Source organism: Otolemur garnettii, unplaced genomic scaffold, assembly GCF_000181295.1.
Source record: "Otolemur garnettii isolate 467f Iridium unplaced genomic scaffold, OtoGar3 scaffold00214, whole genome shotgun sequence".
Classification (NCBI taxonomy): domain Eukaryota; kingdom Metazoa; phylum Chordata; class Mammalia; order Primates; family Galagidae; genus Otolemur; species Otolemur garnettii.
This window is the reverse complement of record NW_003852609.1, coordinates 1,835,289-1,852,635: the sequence shown is the minus strand read 5'-3', so window position 1 is coordinate 1,852,635 and position 17,347 is coordinate 1,835,289. Positions and strand designations below refer to the sequence as shown.

The following is a 17,347-nucleotide window of genomic DNA, read 5'->3' as shown; positions in this document are numbered from 1 at the left end:
GCCTGACAGAACCAAGTCCCGTGTAGGAGCCTGGAAACTGTCTGTGAGGCCAGTTCTGGCTCCAGGGGGTGGAAGGAGAGCAAACAGCAGGGAGGCAGAGCCAGGTCACCAGGTCACCAAGGGCCTCTGCCCATGCCAAGACACTTGACCCAGAGCAAGCAGGGTGTCCCCAGCGGCTCTCTGTCCCTCTTTCCTGAGTAGGTCAGCACATTAGTAAGGAGATGATGTTAATGAGAACCAGGTTATGGGTCTGATCCCTGCAAGGGCTGGTTAGCTTCAGACAGAGAAAAGCCACCTTTTAGGGCGGCTGTGCTGATTGAGTCCTACCAGCAGGCTCCCAAATGCCTGTCAGCCACAGGTAATCCTCAGGTCATCATCATTCCTCCCTCTCAAAGTGCCCTTCCTTCCCAGGGGAAAGTTCAGCCCTGGAAGCTTCTACTAGACCACAGAGGTCTTAAATCAGATCATTCAGATGAAGGAAGGACCCCTTTAAAGTTTTACTTGGGAAGAACGGGCTCCTAAATTTATCTGAAGACACCTGGGGAAACTGTCCTTTACAATTAACACTTTTTTCTCTTACCTGAGATTTTTTAAATTACATGTAATTTTAAAATAAAGAAAAATATTACCCATAAACCTGCTGCCCAAACCAATTATTTTTATTTTTCTTATGTTCTAATTCTTATGCATTTGCATTCTAGGCATTTAAAAAAAAAACAATAATTCTCCTTGGAAAAGTGAGCTAATGTTTTGCATTTGGAAACCACTGTAAACTGCTGGAGTGGACCCCTGAGACGCTGCACACTAGCCTAGCTGGCAATCTGTAACCCACCAGTGGGACCTTTCCCCTGCCTCTTCCTTCTCCAAGCCACAGACAAAGGGTTATATCAGGAAACAGAGGGGATCTTAAATTCAGCTGACTCCACCACTTTGCACGTTATTCCCTTAGTCCCTGAGAACAACGCAAACAAGTCCTTTCCTCTGAAGCCTGTCACTGGGAATTGGAGCTCTATTTGAAACCCCCTGTGATCTCAAAGTGCAGTCTTTCTGTGAGAACTTACACTGCACCTCTTTTCCAGCCACCCTGTCTTTGTCAAAGGCAGTCTTCCTGACTTTCTCCTGGGAGGCTGAGTCCTCAGCTGTGGCAGCCCCACATCCCACCAGGAGCAGGCAGGGGCAGTGACAGCAGCCGCAGTGCTCAGCTGAGAGAAGAGCAGCACAGGGACTGACTGCCTGAGCACATGTCCATCATCCCTGAGTCCCTAGCCATGAAACGACCTTGCTTTCCCTATTTTCATCCTAGAGCTTTTCTGAAGCCTTCACTGTGTTCCAGGAAGCCCCTGTGTTTTCTGCCAAAGCCTTAGCGTTTATTTTCCATATCTTCTGCCATCTATTTGGCTGCAACTCCTACAGAAAAACGTCAGGAGCCTAACACCCCAGCCGCCTCCTCCATCAGAAGCAACCAGCTCCTTTCTTCAGATTCGTCCCCCCGGAAGGTAGATGCTCCCAAACTAAAAAAACACAGGAGGAGGAGGCTGTTTTACATTGGGTGACACCAGAAAGCAGTGCAGACATTTGCCAGAGCGTGACCGCCTGTGGGGTGCAGGTGCACACATCACCGTGGGCAGCTGCCCTTCCAAGCAGCACATACTTGATTTGAGATCATTGATTAGTACCTGAGCTGCACTGATGCAGAGTGAGAATCCTTTACTCAGACATCAAACAGTGAATGGTCAACAAAGATCCATTTGTTTTTAAACTTTATGCAGGCTTAAAACCTTAAATGTGACCTGGGCCCTAGGACAAAAGAAACTGTGTGCTCAGAATTTAAAACTAAGATATCTACTCTCCTGGAGCTAAACAAAAGCGGTCCCTTAAGTCACCAATGCTAAATATAGAAGTGTTTTTATTTATTTTTAAGATAGTCTCACTTTGTCGCCCTTGGTGGAGTGCCATGGCATCGCAGCTCCAGCAACCTCAAACTCTCAGGCTCGAGTGATCCTCTTGCCTCAGCCTCCCAAGTAGCTGGGATTACAGGTGCTGCCCACAATGCCCAGCTATTTTTAGAGATGGGGTCTCGCTCAGGCTGGTCTTGAACTTCTGAGCTCAGGCAATCCACCTGCCTCTGCCTCCCAGAGTGCTAGGATTACAGGCCTGACCACTGCGCCCAGCCTATTGAAGTGTTTTTAAAAACCTATCTTTTCTGTGGAACCTAATAAGTTTATTTTTAAGAACTGAAAGACAGTACAAACTGTGCAAAAAAGAAAAAAAGAAAAAAAAAGGAAAGAACCCCAGCCATTTTTGCAGAGTGAAAACGCACTCTACAAAGGGTGACAAAGTGAGACTGTCTTAAAAATAAAGTCACAACCCAGCAGAGCCTTGAGATCCCACATCCCACTTCTGGCCTCTATCCGAGGAGCCCTTGGCCCACTGGACAGGAACCACTTGTTACAGCAGGGACTGTGGGATGCAGGAGTCAGGCAGACACTGGCATCTTTATGCATAATGTACAAAGAACTCCAAGACCCACCCCTGCCTACATAATAGAAAAATATTCTGCTGCTACTGGCTGGAGCTTTTACTCATGAAGTTATTAGAATGAGCCTCACAGAGCTCTCAACTACCCTGCCGCAGAAGGGCTGTCATTTCCAAAGTTTGCTTATTTTTAGTGCCGTTTACCCACTATACAGCCTATGGAATGTTTCCTCTCCTAGAGCCCTAGAACTTTCTGCAGGCGGTAGCTTCCATGCCTGGGTCCCCGGGGCAGGGATGACTCTGAATGGCCGCCCTGCTCACTCCAGTCCCCTGGGTAGAATTTCTTCACAAATCAGGTAATTTGATGCCTGAGCTGTTTACAAAGCATTAGCAAACAGCACTCACTCTCCTCTTTCCATCTCATTCCCCTCCATGACCCTGATGAAAAATAGTTACAGAACTAGGAAACAATGTAAGGGAGGTGAACAAATGACTTTCTGCTAATTTCCAGGGTAAGAAAAGTCAAAAACACAAAAATTATTGGCAAGAAAGACTGAAGCCCACAGCTATAGATCTGATAGTTTCTGTAACTTCTGTTAGTAAACTAAGCGCACAACTCTGATGCTTTGAGTTATTTTTGTTTTTGAACTAAAGATTCTCATCAAAGATCTATTTAATTAGGAGATAGAGTTTAATATCTGTTTGATTTTAGTAATTTTTTTTTTCAGGGACAGAAAATGAAAATCGATTTGGGGAGATAAGTTATGCAAAAAGGGATAACTTTTAAAACACAGATTCTTCTAGTAGAGCCAAGCGGGAAATTCCTTAAAGTTCTTGTGGATTGAAATGAATAATAAAAATCTTGTGCTTTGAGAGAAAGAAGAGGCGTCAGTGCTATTAAAAAGCAACTTTTCAGATTCCTAGAATTTGAATATGTGAAATGTTTACCCAGAGTATGTCCAAAGTGGTACGCCCTCAATGTTTTGGAACATTCCCTTTAAGATGTTCTCTAATCTGAAAAACAAATCTTTTAAAAACTGTAAGATTACATGTTTTTAAGCTATCAAATGACTGACCATAAATGACATTTGAAAACACTTGATATATGATAACTGTTAATTTTTTAGTAAGCTCCTTCCTCACAGTAAAAATAAATAAATAAATAAAAATAGCTGAATTGTCAAAAATACGGCTTTTGCTCCAAAGTCAGAAAAACAAACTATGTAAGAAGGGGTTGTGCTCACAGTATTTCACTCAGCTTCTGGTATCCAAGTGGACAGCCCTATTCCTACCGTCTCAAGGCAGTTTTGAGACTTTGCCCATGAACATCTTTTAACTTTGACGGAGATAATGGTCTCAGAAAGTAAATCATGCAAACAGGATGGCTTTACATATAAACACCTCACACTCAGTGGGGCTTCTAGAAGGAGCAGTAGCCCGGAGAATCAGGGTTATGACCAGTCAACAGTCACACCCCAAAGGCTGAGCAGGGTTATACACTGGAGGCTCCTGGGCCAAGCCTCCAAAATATCTGGGCTGAGGAGAGCCTGAGGCTGAGAGAACCCAGCCTAAATCCCATCAGCTGAGTCCAACGGGGAAGCTTCATCTTAAGTTCAGCCCGACTTCAAAAATCACAAAACCCAGCCCAGATTAAACTTAGAATACCAAACAATACCCTGTCCTTGTTCAAAATACAGGTATAAAAATAAGGAGAATCTCCATGAAGGCATTAAGCGTCTCTCTTCTGAGGAGGGAGGGAACACTGGTGGCAAACAGGTTCACAAACGCTCACCAAAGACTCGGGCCACAAAGCCCAGCGGGAACTGGGAGGCGAACACGGTGAGGAACCAGGGGGCGGCATAGAGGCTGGGGCCGATCTCATGCTCCTCCAGGTGGTTGTAGAGGTCTCTGTGGTAGTCATGGAGCAGGCGAGAGAGCTGGTACATCTGGATCTGAGGGACGACACCATAGGTGGTGAGAAGGAGAGGCCTGCTGCTCCTCTAGAGCTACTCACCCCGCTCACAGGGTGCGTGGCAGACAGAATAATTACGAGAACCTTAAACATTCTATGAAGCTTGTGCTGTCCACTGATCTGTCACTAAATTGTCCACGGAGTGCTTCTGGGGCACTAGTGCGTGCCGGGCAGGGCACTGGCCAGGGGTAGGCCCAGAACACGAACGTGGGGCCTTCTCCTACCACTTCCTTTTCATTGTTCCCTTGGGTTCCTTAGCTAAGAGAATATAAACATCTGTCTTGTGTAAACATTTCATAAATTCTCTTACAAATTCACATTCTTAGCAAAACCCAAGCCCAGGGGAACTAGAAATAAAAAGCCAGCCTCCCTGCTGAGAGAGGAGCAGACCAAGATTCCAGAAAAAGTCCACTGCACAGGTTCACTTAGTAAATTCCCTCTGGCCCCCTGAAATTATTCCAAAGGCAGGACTAGTGTCATTTCTTTAGGTTTATAACAGATGAGGCATATAGCCCCAGGCAAATTAAAACAAGAAGACTAGTATTTGTCTTAAGATAAAGTAAGTTTCTCCAACTAAGGTTGAACTTTAAGGGTTCCTGCTTCAGAGAATGAGGTGGTTTAAACAAGAAGCTCACTCCAGTTGCCAGGGCCCCAGAATGAGGCCCAGGGCTCACAGTAATCCTGGAGCCACCCCAGATTTGAGCAGTCCCCTGGGCCCGAGCTAAAGAAACAACCTAGGGAGGGTCAGAACCCCACGGAGGTATTTCACGTTGGCTATGTCTTGCCCTAACTGGGTAAAAACACAAAACTGTTTTCAGAGGCTCAGACAATGTGATCCCCTTCAGCAACAGCTGTGGCTCTTCTGTATCTAAGAGTCTAATCAACCAAGGCCATCCGCCCAAGAGTCACATGTTATAATAATTATACAAAACTGAAAATTCCGCTACTTGATGACAGGTGTCCCCACATTAAAGATAATGAGGAGAATGTAGAAAGAACCTCGCAGCACATGTGCAAAGTGCAACGTGGGTAAAAATCTTTTGGATAATAAGACAGCTTCCTTTTATGAGATTAACACTGCTGTGGTTCACAGTCACAGGTCGAGGTAAAAGGATTTTGAATCACATAACTTGGTGCTCTCAACAAAATCCTCAGCTCTACCCGGCCTTTCCTGGGATACTCCCTGAGGCTCTGAAAGGACAGCATGTCGCTGGCAAATGACCCGAAGCAGCAGCCAGAGCTCTCCCCACCTCTGAAAGGCGGCGACACCTGGCAGGTGGAACATGCTGCTGGGTGTGGTTGTTTTTGATGGCCTCATTCATTCACAAAACCGACAGGCACCTACTGCATCAGATACTGTTACAGGAACTGGGGACTCAGTCCAACACCAGGAAGATCGCTTCCCTCTCATGAAACTTACATGCTTAGCAACGTCAGAAAATAAACAGGTAAATGAAGTAAACAAAAAAGATAATTTCTGGCAGTGAACATACTGTGCAAAAGAAACGAGACAGGATAATGTGGCAGAGCGTACCCGTGGTACAAGTGGGGGGTCAGGAAGAGCTTCTGCCCGGATGTGATGATTGCGCTGAACCTGGGATAACAGACGCGGGGAGCTCCCTGGCAGAGGAAAGTAGCAGGGGTAGAGGAGAGAGGCTGGGGTTAGACTGCCTGGTAGTTCATAAAGGGCACAACAGAGAAGGCCCTGGAGTCAGGCCTGGGCTTAAAATCCCAGCTCCGCTGCTCCCCAGCTGTGTGATCTGGCCCAATTATATCATCTCCTGGAGTCTCAGTTTTGCCCTCTACAAACTCAGCCTATTCTAGTATCCTTCTATTATACTGCCATGGAGATCACTGCCCAGGAAGCACCCGGAACGATGCCCAGCAAAGAGCACGTTATCAACAATGACAGCTGCTACGATGTCACCTGGTGGTGGACGAGCTCCTCAGACACACCTGGAGAGGGATAACAAACATTCTTAGCATTTGTTTTTATTAAAGACACACTCTGTACCTGTAAAATAATCATGTCCGGCCGATACTGTTTCCGTAGCCCCATGTCAAACATCAGAAACTTGAGCATTTTAAAGGCCTCTTCCTCACTCATGTGAAGCAGCAAAATGCCGGCTACAAAGCTGAGACCCTGGCAGTACCCCACTTCCTGGTCCAGAAGGGAGTAGGCCTTGAGAATGTTGTACAGGGACAACTGCCCTGCTCCGAGCTGGGCAGAGAAGTACGGGTGTGTTGGAAAGGTCCGCCCTGTGCAAGGAAGGTGTATTAGTTGTAATTTTAAAAAAGAAAGAAAAACAAATCCAACATGCCTCTGGCGAAAGCAACATCTCCACAACCAGCATCAGACACCCATCAGCCTTTACCCCCTCCTCCGCTTGGTGAACAAGATGAGCTGCAATAATGCTTGTAGTCAAAAGCAGGAATAATTCATGCATTCTTGGTGGTGGCTCAGGTGAAAGGAATTAGAAGAACCACCTTTGGTTCAGTCTAAAAACAAGGAGAGCTGGCAGTCTTCTAGGCATAACTCCGTTATCAAGAGGCAGGCTGGCCAGCTCACTTCTTCACCACCCCCACCCAGCATCCTCGGAGAGCAGCTCCCAGGCCTCGCCCTGCCACACACAGTCCTGATCAGCTTTCCCAAGGCTGCCATACTGTGCCTGCAAATACTTCCCTCCACATGCATTTCTGCCCTTTGAACCACAGGCAGTGAGGTGAAACAGCCTCGGGAGCAGCCAGTGTTTTCTTTTACACAAAACAGTTACCTTCCAGAGAAAAATTTCATAAAAGAAAAAGGCTTTCAACATCCTGATTGTTTTCACAAAAAGCTGGGGCTTACAGACCTCTTTTGCCCAGGAGGCATTTGTGGCTGATACCTGTCAATTTCCCTCCTTGCCCTGTGGAACGTGACTGATGGGGAAGCAGAAAAGTGACTTGACTAGAGAAGAAATGTCTGGAGCCAAGCCACAGCAGCCGTGCAGCTGGGCCACGCTGGGGGGGACCTGTCTGGATTTGGATTAGCAAAGGCACAAGGGGAGTCTAATCACTCGAACTTGGCAGAGGGAGGATACATTCAGGGCTCTTCCTAGCTTGGGTAGAAAGCATCTCATCAACCCAGATGGGTCATCTGAACTTGATCTAGGACAGTGCTTTTTAAGTGGTGTGCTACAAAAATTTTTAAAGATCATTAATTAAATTATTTTTGAAGGAAGTTTAAAACACACTAAGTATATTCTCTTTTTTTTTACTTTTTTTTTTTTGATCAACATAACTTAAGTGTACCCTGGAAGTTTAACGACAGATTCGTTTCAAAGTGTGCTGTGAGATAAAAACAGTTGAAAAACACTGCTCTAGGAGGATGGCCCAGCTCCTACTGCCTAGATTTCCTATCCTATATTCCACTCTTGCCTCCTCTTCCTCTAACAAATCACCTTCAAACATACCCCACACTGCCAGGAAGCAATCAATAGCTCCCCAGTGCTCAAAGAACAAATTCTCCACTCTACTGGCCTGAAGCTCCACACACCTCCCCAGCAGCCCTCCCAGCCTGATCCTCTCCTGCAGGGTCTCCGTGCACAGTGTGCAGAGCTGAGTGTGAGTGAGTGGAGGAGGGATTTACGAGGAGGTGTGGTCATGCTGATGCACGTCCCTAATCTGGGGCAGCCTGTGCACCTGAACTGTACTGCAAACTGCACACGAACTTTAGTATCTTCTAGTGGCCACATTAAAAAGTAGAAGGTGAAATTAATTTTGGTAAGCTATTTTGTGTAGCCCAACATAGATAAAATATTATCACTTCACTATGCAATCAATATTTTAAAAAATTAAGCCATTTTGCTTCTTCTTTTCATCCTAAGGTTTTGAAATCCAGTGTATTCTTTAGACTGATGACAGCACATGGTAATTTGGAGCATCCATATTTCAGGGGCTCGATGGTCACATGTGGCTCCCGAGAATGCTCCCACCCTGATCCCCCAGTAGATACTGGCGGCCAAATACACAGGAGTCAGGTGGCACGGTGACACACCAGGGAAGGCTTAGCTACTCTAAATTTAATCTGTCAGCATTATCCTTCTTGCTAATCAGATACCCTCTCCTATTAGATACCACCCCACACAGAAAGAAGCTCACACAAACTGGCCCAGGTTGTAAGTGGCCACTTCTCATTATGGGCTTGGCAGGCCAGGGAGTGACCTATGCTAATCCAGCCATCGGCCAATTGTCAGGTGTGGGGACAGAGTGGCTTAGCCAGTGTATGCCCCAAGCGGCCACACTGCTCTGTGCCTAGAAGGACCTTACACTTGAAATTCTTAATAATGTCTGAACAAGGAGTTCTGTATTTTCACTTTGCACTGGACCCTGCAAATTGTGCACCATTTTTTGGAGGCAGCCCCCTAGCAGACTCCACAGGTAGCCTTCCTCCCAGCTTTGCTACCAAGTAGTTTATAATATGAATGCAACTCTTGGGCCAAACTCTGCTAAACAAATGACCTTTATTAGCAAGCTGACAAGAAAAAGCAAACAGGTAGCATTTCTCCATAGGCTCTGTGCTCCATAGGCCTCTGACAAGCACCTCACAGGAAAGGTGCAGCCAGAGCAGGGGGCTGTGGCAATCTGATGGCAGAGCCAGGCTGCCATGGGCAGGTCACACTGAAGCTCTATGGAGTGTGCAGACACAGGCCTGACTGGCACTGGCCTTAAGATCTGTTCCAAAGTCGTATGGGAGTAGAAAAGGCTTGGATGCCTTTCTAACCAACTACAGATCTGGAACGACATCCATCTTACTAGCAAAAAAATTATAAGCAGCATCACTATGCCTAGAACTACCCTCTGGTGCGCACTTCAACAGCACCTGAGATTCACAGTACTTCCGGAATGTGCACTCACAATGGACAACCCAGCCTCTCTGAACTTGAGCTTCCTCTTCTTTCACACAGGCAGAGCACACTGTTCGCAGAGTAGGACATCTGATGCAAATGGTTGCTCTGATTGGTGTAGAATCACAGGCAACTGTCTCCAGGTACAGCGCACACGTTATTAAAACCCAGCTTCCACCCAAGGCAGAATAGAGGGACATTCAGAACAGTTTTGTAGCATGAAGTAATTTATCTTTAAGGCAGAGGAGCGGTCTTGCAGAACCATTCCTCTATTAACTATAATATTCCAATAAACCTGAAAATCTCACTTCCTAACAGACTTCCAGAGGCAAAGAAAAGTTTCATCCCAGCAACTGATTCTCATGAAATCTAGAACTCATAAATATGGAGAAGTGATAATATGAGTTCCAAATAGTAACATAATCACCATCTAGATTCACCAAAACACCTGTGGCATCCCAAACTTTCAGATCTTTAGTAATAAAGCAGTGAAATCTTCCATGTTGCAGTTTTAGAAACTGTAATTTCTTTCTTTCTTTCTTTTTTTTTTTTTGCAGTTTTTGGCTAGGGCTAAATTTGAACCCACCACCTCCGGCATATGGGGCTGGTGCCCTACTCCTTTGAGCCACAGGCACCACCCAAGAAACTTAATTTATTTTTTTTTTTCACAAGAAACCTGTCCTGGACAAACCTGGCTGATCTAGAACAAATTTTCAGAGTGCCAGGACTTAGCACAGCAAGAAAGGCCTCCGAGTCCACTACGAGCATGGGCAACCAGCCACACCGCCTTGGCCTTTAGCTCTTGACTAACGGGACCAGAAGAACAACTGCCCTTCTGACTTTGCAATATAGTCATATATTATGCTACAGTCAATGTGGGGGATATGCTGTATAGGAAGGTCGCTGTTTTACATTCCTGTTTTACATTCATCTCGGCCAGGGGTTCTCAAGGTATGGTCAGTTTGAAGTCCCTTGGGGGTGTCTAAGATTCTTTTAGGGGTCCATGAGGTCTCCCTTTTCCAACTCCAGATCTGGGCACAGCCTACTTTCTCTTTGAATATTTCAAATAACAACCACAACAGACTGAACGAAGCAAACAGGATATTCCAGAGGATTCTATGTGTATCAAATCAGACATTAGATTTTGTTAATGTAAAAACTATGTCACTCTTTTCACTACATTTTTTATTTTGGAAAATAGTCATTTTCCATAATATTTTAGATGTATGAGTTTATTATAGTTATTTTAAAGTAAATACGTAAGTATTTTTTACACTTTCTCAGTTTTAATTACTAATATGGTCAATACAAGAGAAATTACTCATGTAAACAAAAGCTCTTTGGGTTACATGATAATTTTCAAAGTGAAAATGAGCCTGACGTCAAGAGTTTGGGAACCATTGTTCTAGGCGAACACTATAACCCACCCATGTTCCCCAGCACACCCAGAGCAAGGAGGGGAAGGCACACTATGTGGGCAGGCATGGACCAGTGAGGTTAAAAGCATCCGCTGGACAATCCACATTCATGTAGCCCAGCGCTGAGCATGGCGGCCTCCAATCCCAACTTGGAAGACTAAGCTACATGGCGAAGGCAGGAAGTGTATGTAATAAGGGTCACACGTGACGTGCACCCGCAGCGGAGAACCTGGGCCTTGGGCAGTGCGCTGCTGAGAACACCTTCAGCCCCTCGCACGGTGCTGCCCACTCAAAGCACATTAACTACGAGCCCAACACTGCTTACTGTCTGTTGTACTTGTTCAAAGTTTGGAAAAAGATTCTAGACTGAGTCTTGGACTCAACCAGCCAGGCTAGAGCAGACTTTACCCACCCCAGGAGAGGCACTCAGGCTCTGCAAGATGGCAGTTGGGAAAAATATCTCCTTTCTACCAACCTAGAGGGAAACTGGGTAGAAACCATGGAATCCTTCCTACCTTGGGATATGAACACTGATCCTTTAAACTGTATTTTACAGAAATGCAGGGCCTTCAGATTTTTCTCTAAGGTAGAGTCTACCTTTATACACAAAGTGAGAATGGGACTGTCAAGTGGAGAGTCAAACACAAGCGCAAAGAACCCCTTTAATTCACATAAAAAAGACACACGGCAATGCTGCATCTGCGTGTTTAAATGGAGAGACGTGCTACGTCTCTCCTGTGAGGCGCCCACAGTTCCAAACGCCAGAGAGCTTAACCTTCTTTCAATGCTGCACAAAGTAAGTGTTGTGAAAGAATTTCACTCCACTTAGGGATGTTTCTCAGGACGATTTTTTTCCTTCTTCATTCCATGAAGGTGAAGAGCTTTCATCCTACAGTTCTTTTTTTTTTAATTCAGACAGAGTCTCACTTTGTTGCCCTCTGTAGAGTGCTATAACATCATAGCCCACAGCAACCTCAAACTCTTGGGCTCAAGCGATTCTCTTGCTTTAGCCTCCCTTGTAGCTGTGACTACAGGCACCTGCCACAATGCCTGGCTTTTTTTTTTGTTTGGTCATTGTTGTTTAGCAGGCTTGGGCCAGGTTTGAACCCATCAGCCCCAGTGCATATGGCTGGCACCCTAACCACTGAGCTACGGGCGCCCAGCCACACCCTACAGTTTTCAGGCAGGAGTCACATCAGCATCACCTGGAAGCTGGCCCCTCACCCAGAAATTCCTAAGCAGCAGCTGGTCAGGGACAGTGCCCTTAGGAACCGTTTCTCACACGTTCTTCAAGAGACCCTGCAGGTGTCCTGGCATAGTGCTGTAAGAAACGCCACCCTATCGTAGAATGTCCTCTCTTATTCTGTTCAGAGCCCACTTGACTTCATCTTGGCCAAGACCCCAGTCATCTCAGCTTTATTTGCTACCCAGTAGCTGCTACAAGAGGCCAGAGGTCTTCTGAGGCAAACACAGGGCCACCTGCAAAGCCCTTCAGTCTCATGGCGGTTGTGAACAGCTGACTAATAAGCTTTTTTCTTTGGCACCTTTCACCAGGAGCCTGGAGATTCCTGCACCTCCAGGGAGTGGCACTGGCAAACGAGCCATCCAACACTGACTCTCTAACTTCCCCGCCTGGGTCCTCCTTTGTAGAAGGTAGAGTAACCCTACCACCAATGACCTCCACAATCCCTGCCTGGAGGAGGACTTGTGATCTAACATCTTCATAAACTGCTGCATTTAGCTCTGAGCAGAATCTGAAATGAGACTGAAGATAAAAATACCCTCCATATCATCTTAGAATTTGAAGTCCTTTGGTCATCAGTTGCTAGTGTCCATCTTCTCACTGGAACGTGCACTTCCTAGAGTCCAGGGACTCCACCTGGGGCTCCAGACAGATCTGTGGAATCACCAGCAGCAAGGCTGAGAGTGCTCACCTACAACCAGGTCACTTCCAGGAAACACCTGACAGCGCGGTGACTGCCAGAGGTGGCTCCTACTGGCTCTGTGCATCTCTTCCCAGCTCCATGATCCGCAACATCAAGGTGCAAGCTTCAAATTGGCTACGATGGGAGTAGTTACACCATGGAAATCTGCATACACTCTACACCCAGGCTTCTTTTGAGGAGCCAGCTACTAACCATTCACCAGCACAGCACTGCCTGACTTGAAGGAGGCAGGAAGACTCCCGACCTCCGTGAAAGGAAATGAAATTGCATCGCACTTTACCATTCACATTTAGCTCTCTCACTTTGAGGTAAGGGGCTTATCTAGAATGACCAAACTATAGGATTTCATGATGTGATCCTGATAATATCTGAAACTGTAGCACACTTTGAAATAATGTGTGTAGCCATCAGTGCAAGAATTTATTAGACTTTTGAACTGTGACTGCTCAACTGACCTCCATAAAGCAAAGTCCCAAACTAGACAGACAACTGTATTCCACAACAAGAATGCTGCATGATAAACTCCAGGTACTATCCTGGCTTTACCATGCAAGTTTTCAGTTTCTCACCCAGGACTTCAACTCAAAGATGAAGGAGAAATCAGCGTCCTCCTCCCCCGCAATCCCTCCGTTGGTACTTCTCAGTCAACCTACCACTCAAAGTATGCAAAACTCCACTCTGTGTCAAGGTCAAATGGGGCAGATGGCCACCTAGGAATGGACAAGGAAAAGCACCCTCCTGTGCCCTCTGAGTCCTCTTAAATACCCCTAGCTGATTCCTTCATTTTGGAGGCTTTTCTATTCATCTTTCATGGATTCTAAAAAAGCAAGGAGGAAACTCTCTTCTGTAACACTTGGATTATAGTTTCTTTTCTTCTGGACAATACGAGTTTTTACATCTTTGGTAAATGGAAGCAAAAAATCAGCACAACAGCCCCCGTGGTACTTTCCTGCCATGTGTGTACCATGGACACACGCTGTGCCCCTCACTGTAGCAGGCCTGCCTGCACCTGTCTGGTCTCACTGATGGAGAGTCCCGAGAAGCCCATCTGAAAATGTCACTTCTGATCACCAACAGATTCATCAGACCCCTGCAGGGCATACAAACTATGCCACTGTGTTATTGACCTAGAATACACAGATTAATAAAACTGTACCTAATTGACATGGGAGAGATTAGACCCACTTCCAGTTTTTGCCTTCTGACCTATGGGCACTCCTGGGTCTCTACATTTGTTCAAGCACCTTGCAGGTAAATGCCTCTTACCATGAGAGAGGCTGCATAGTCTCACCAGCTAGAGGCAGCTAACTGTTAGGTGTTCCAGGCTGGGACATCAGTGAAGCAGCAATGAAGTGAAGCCAGAAGGGACCTCCAGCTAGCTGCTCAGAGACACTGGCAGACACTCGTGTGGCCAGAAGCACAGCAGGAGCCCCAGCCAGAAAGCAGAATGTGGGGCAGTCCACAATGTCCATCACAGGATGGAGAGGCAGAGAATGGAGAGGAGAAAAGTTGCAGTTCTCTGAGGTCTGGATAAATGGATGTAGGTGGACCAGGTGTAAAGGTTAGGCAGGTGCCTGGGGCCTCAATATAATTTGCTAAGTACCATCCAGTAAGTCCTGAGAGCAACAATGTCCGCCTGGCTGGGTGTCATCCACTCTGAAGTATGACTCCACCGAACTCCAGGTGGGGAAGTTGTGTTAGGATGGGGAGGGCAGAGTCAAGAAAGACACAGCAATGATATGGTGTCCCACAAGGGACGTGGCAGGAGACCTAGGAGACTGGGGTTCCAGAACTCTTCCTGCCACTGAGCACCTTGTAACTTGGGCAAAGCACTTACACTCTCTGGGCCACAGTTATTACCTCTAATTGGAAATAATTACATGTGCCCAACTTCATACACGGTTGTGAAAAGATGAAATCTTATGGAGTTGGAGAAAATTTTTTACAAACTATAAAACACTACCTAACAAGGTCTATTATTCTTATTCTTTGGACACAAAAGCATCCCCCAAAACAAATTTAAAAAACTGCTTAGACTAAAAGGCAATGTCAGAAAATAAATCAAGAGTTAGGAGAAAAACAAATTAAAAACTCAAAATATGCCTGTTGTGCAAACGATCCAATTCAGACAGGCTGAAGAGGGACTCGGGAACCGAGGGCAGGTATGGCACACTTATTCTGCTCACGGCAGCAAAGGGCAGGCATGGAAATTGTGCACAAGTGGAAGGTCCCACGGGCTTCTATTCCTGTCCATGGGGACAATCGTGGCAAAGTGCCAAGTGGCAGTTACATGACCAGGACATCGCTATGTGCAGTTATGGCTGTCTAAGAACAGGCGCACCCTCCAGAGAAACCTTGCTGAGGAAGCCCAGACAACTTTGTCCAGCATTGCAACATCCAATTGACCGTTCTGTTCCTTTGGCCAGGAGGTGGATGTCACTTTTTAAGAAATACTGATTTAGGCTCGGTGCCTGTGGCTCAAGTGGCTAAGGCGCCAGCCACATACACCTAAGGTGGAGGGTTTGAATCCCCAGCCTGGGCCCGCCAAACAACAATAATGGCTGCAACCAAAAAATAGCCGGGCGTTGTGGTGGGCGCCTGTGGTCCCAGCTACTTGGGAGGCTGAGGCAGGAGACTCGCTTGAGCCCAGGAGTTGGAGATTGCTGTGAGCAGTGAAGCCATGGCACTCTACCCAGGGGGACAGCTTGAGGCTCTGTCTCAAAAAAAAAAAAAAAGGAATACTGATTTGGGGTGGCGCCTGTGGCTCAAAGGAGTAGGGCGCCAGCCCCATATGCTGGAGGTGAAGGGTTCAAACCCAGCCCTGGCCAAAAAAAAAAAAAAAAAAAAAAAAGAAAAAAAAAAAAAAAAAAAAAACTGCAAAAAAAAAAAGAGAAATACTGATTTGAATTTACTCTGTACTATATGGGCCCCTAGGTAGCCATGGCGTAGACTAAATAGAAAGTGTAGACTAAACAGCTGGGGAGCAAAGCCACAGCCTCTCAGTAAGAGGTGTGGGGGAGGTAACAGGTGGGGTCTGGGGGACTTCTAAGTGGGGCCTCCCAGAGCCCAACCACACAACAAACCTGGGACACAGAGCCCCCAGGGCTCTACTGCCAGGTCCAGGCCAACTTCTTGGTCTCCAGTTCTAGTTGGGAAAGAAGGCTGACCCCAGCAGGGTCTCTTGGGAAATGCATTATTGCAAAGAGAGTTCCTTAGGCCCTCAGGAGGGCATTTGGAGGTCATCCAAGACAGAGGCCAGAGCAGGACTGGGAAAGAAGGAAGGAATGAGGGAGCCTGTCAGGGAGGAGCCGCAGAAGCGAGATGGGGACAGGCAGAGATGAGTGCAGCCAGCCCTGCTTGCGGAGGGAAAGGGCGGAAGTCTGGGCTCCTGCAGATGGAGTGCCCATGGGGAAGGCCCAGGGCCTGGCTGGGCACACACAGAGGCGAGGCTCTGTAGCTGATCTGGTGGCCCCTTCCCCTTTCCAGAAAAGTGACTGCCTGTGTGCAACAGGAAGCAGGTACTGATCCTGCCTGAGAAGGGAGGAGGGGGAAGGGAGAAGGAAGGAGGGAGGGAGGAGGGAGGAGGGAGAAGGGAGGAAGGAGGAGGGAGGAGGGACTATGGGGGGACAGGAAGAGACATCTGATCAAGGAGTGCGAGCACGCAGAGAGAAACAGCCTGCACTCAGTGCCTTTCAGTCCGAATTTATATTTCCCTTCATTTCACGTGATAGCAACATGATGTCATTTTTTCTGTTACTCATCACATCAGCTAACACAGCTGGTGCCAATTCACAAAACCGCTTCCTCAGGTCAGTGGACCAGCGGGCTCCAGCCCTACCAAGGCATGTCCCAGCCATGTCCTGAGCAGCACTCGGGCTCCTGGGCACAAAGTGGGTCCAGGTCTTGGCACCTCCTTGCAGTTGACTGTGTAACTGTGGTTAACACATGACCCCTTTGTGCCTCATTTTCCTCCTTTCTTAAAGAGGGTGCAGGCCAACTTCCTAGGGCTGTTGAGGGTCCCGTGAGATGGAAGTGCTGGCATAATGCCTCATAGCCAGTGTCTCAAAAGGACTCGCTGAGCACCTGCTACGTGACAATCACTGTCCTAGAAGCCAGAATATGATGGCAAACAGCCCCAGCCTACTCACAGAGGCTGCTTCCTATGGAGGAGCCAGGTAATGAAAGTCTAATTAAGGACCTAGAAGTATTAGCTTTAAATGATAATGATGACAGTGGTAATAATAAATATGATACGTGTCACGAGGGGAGAGTGTGGGGTGCTGCAGAGGCTTAGCTGGGGTGCCCAACCCAGTCTGGTGGGACGAGGAGGCCACAGTCAGGTACAATTTCTTGAGGTGCCATTTAAGCTTATGACATTAACCCTGAAGGCCAGCTGTGTGGCCCGAGAGAAGAAGACTGGACACTGCCTGATCCAGCTCAGGCCTCACCCTCCATCACAGCCGCTGGGCTGCAGGAGCTCCTGCCAAGCCAGGCCACTGCAGGGCACACAGCACTGATGGCTGTGGGGAGCCTGCAGCAGGAGCAGAGCGGGGCTTCTAGAAGCAGGGCCATGTGCCCTGAGAGCAGCAGGACTGACCTGCCACCACATGGAGCCAGATCCCCACCAGCAGAAACAGAAGCCTAGGTGGG

At 47.1% G+C, this 17,347-nt stretch overlaps 1 protein-coding gene across 3 annotated transcripts in view; it reads right to left on the bottom strand.

Moving 5' to 3' along the window:
* Nucleotides 1-17,347, bottom strand: part of TBC1D1 (TBC1 domain family member 1) — a 235,778-nt gene that overhangs the window by 16,518 nt on the left and 201,913 nt on the right. For 2 of the 3 annotated variants that reach the window (XM_012812647.2, XM_023507992.1), the window contains 2 exons: nucleotides 6,462-6,706; nucleotides 4,268-4,427 (listed from right to left, as the gene is read on the bottom strand). In XM_012812647.2, the coding sequence (XP_012668101.1) occupies nucleotides 4,268-4,427; nucleotides 6,462-6,706 (405 nt within the window). Of the gene's footprint in view, nucleotides 1-4,267; nucleotides 4,428-5,981; nucleotides 6,096-6,461; nucleotides 6,707-17,347 lie in introns of those variants that run through there. The other variant, XM_023507993.1, reaches the window with a different exon arrangement.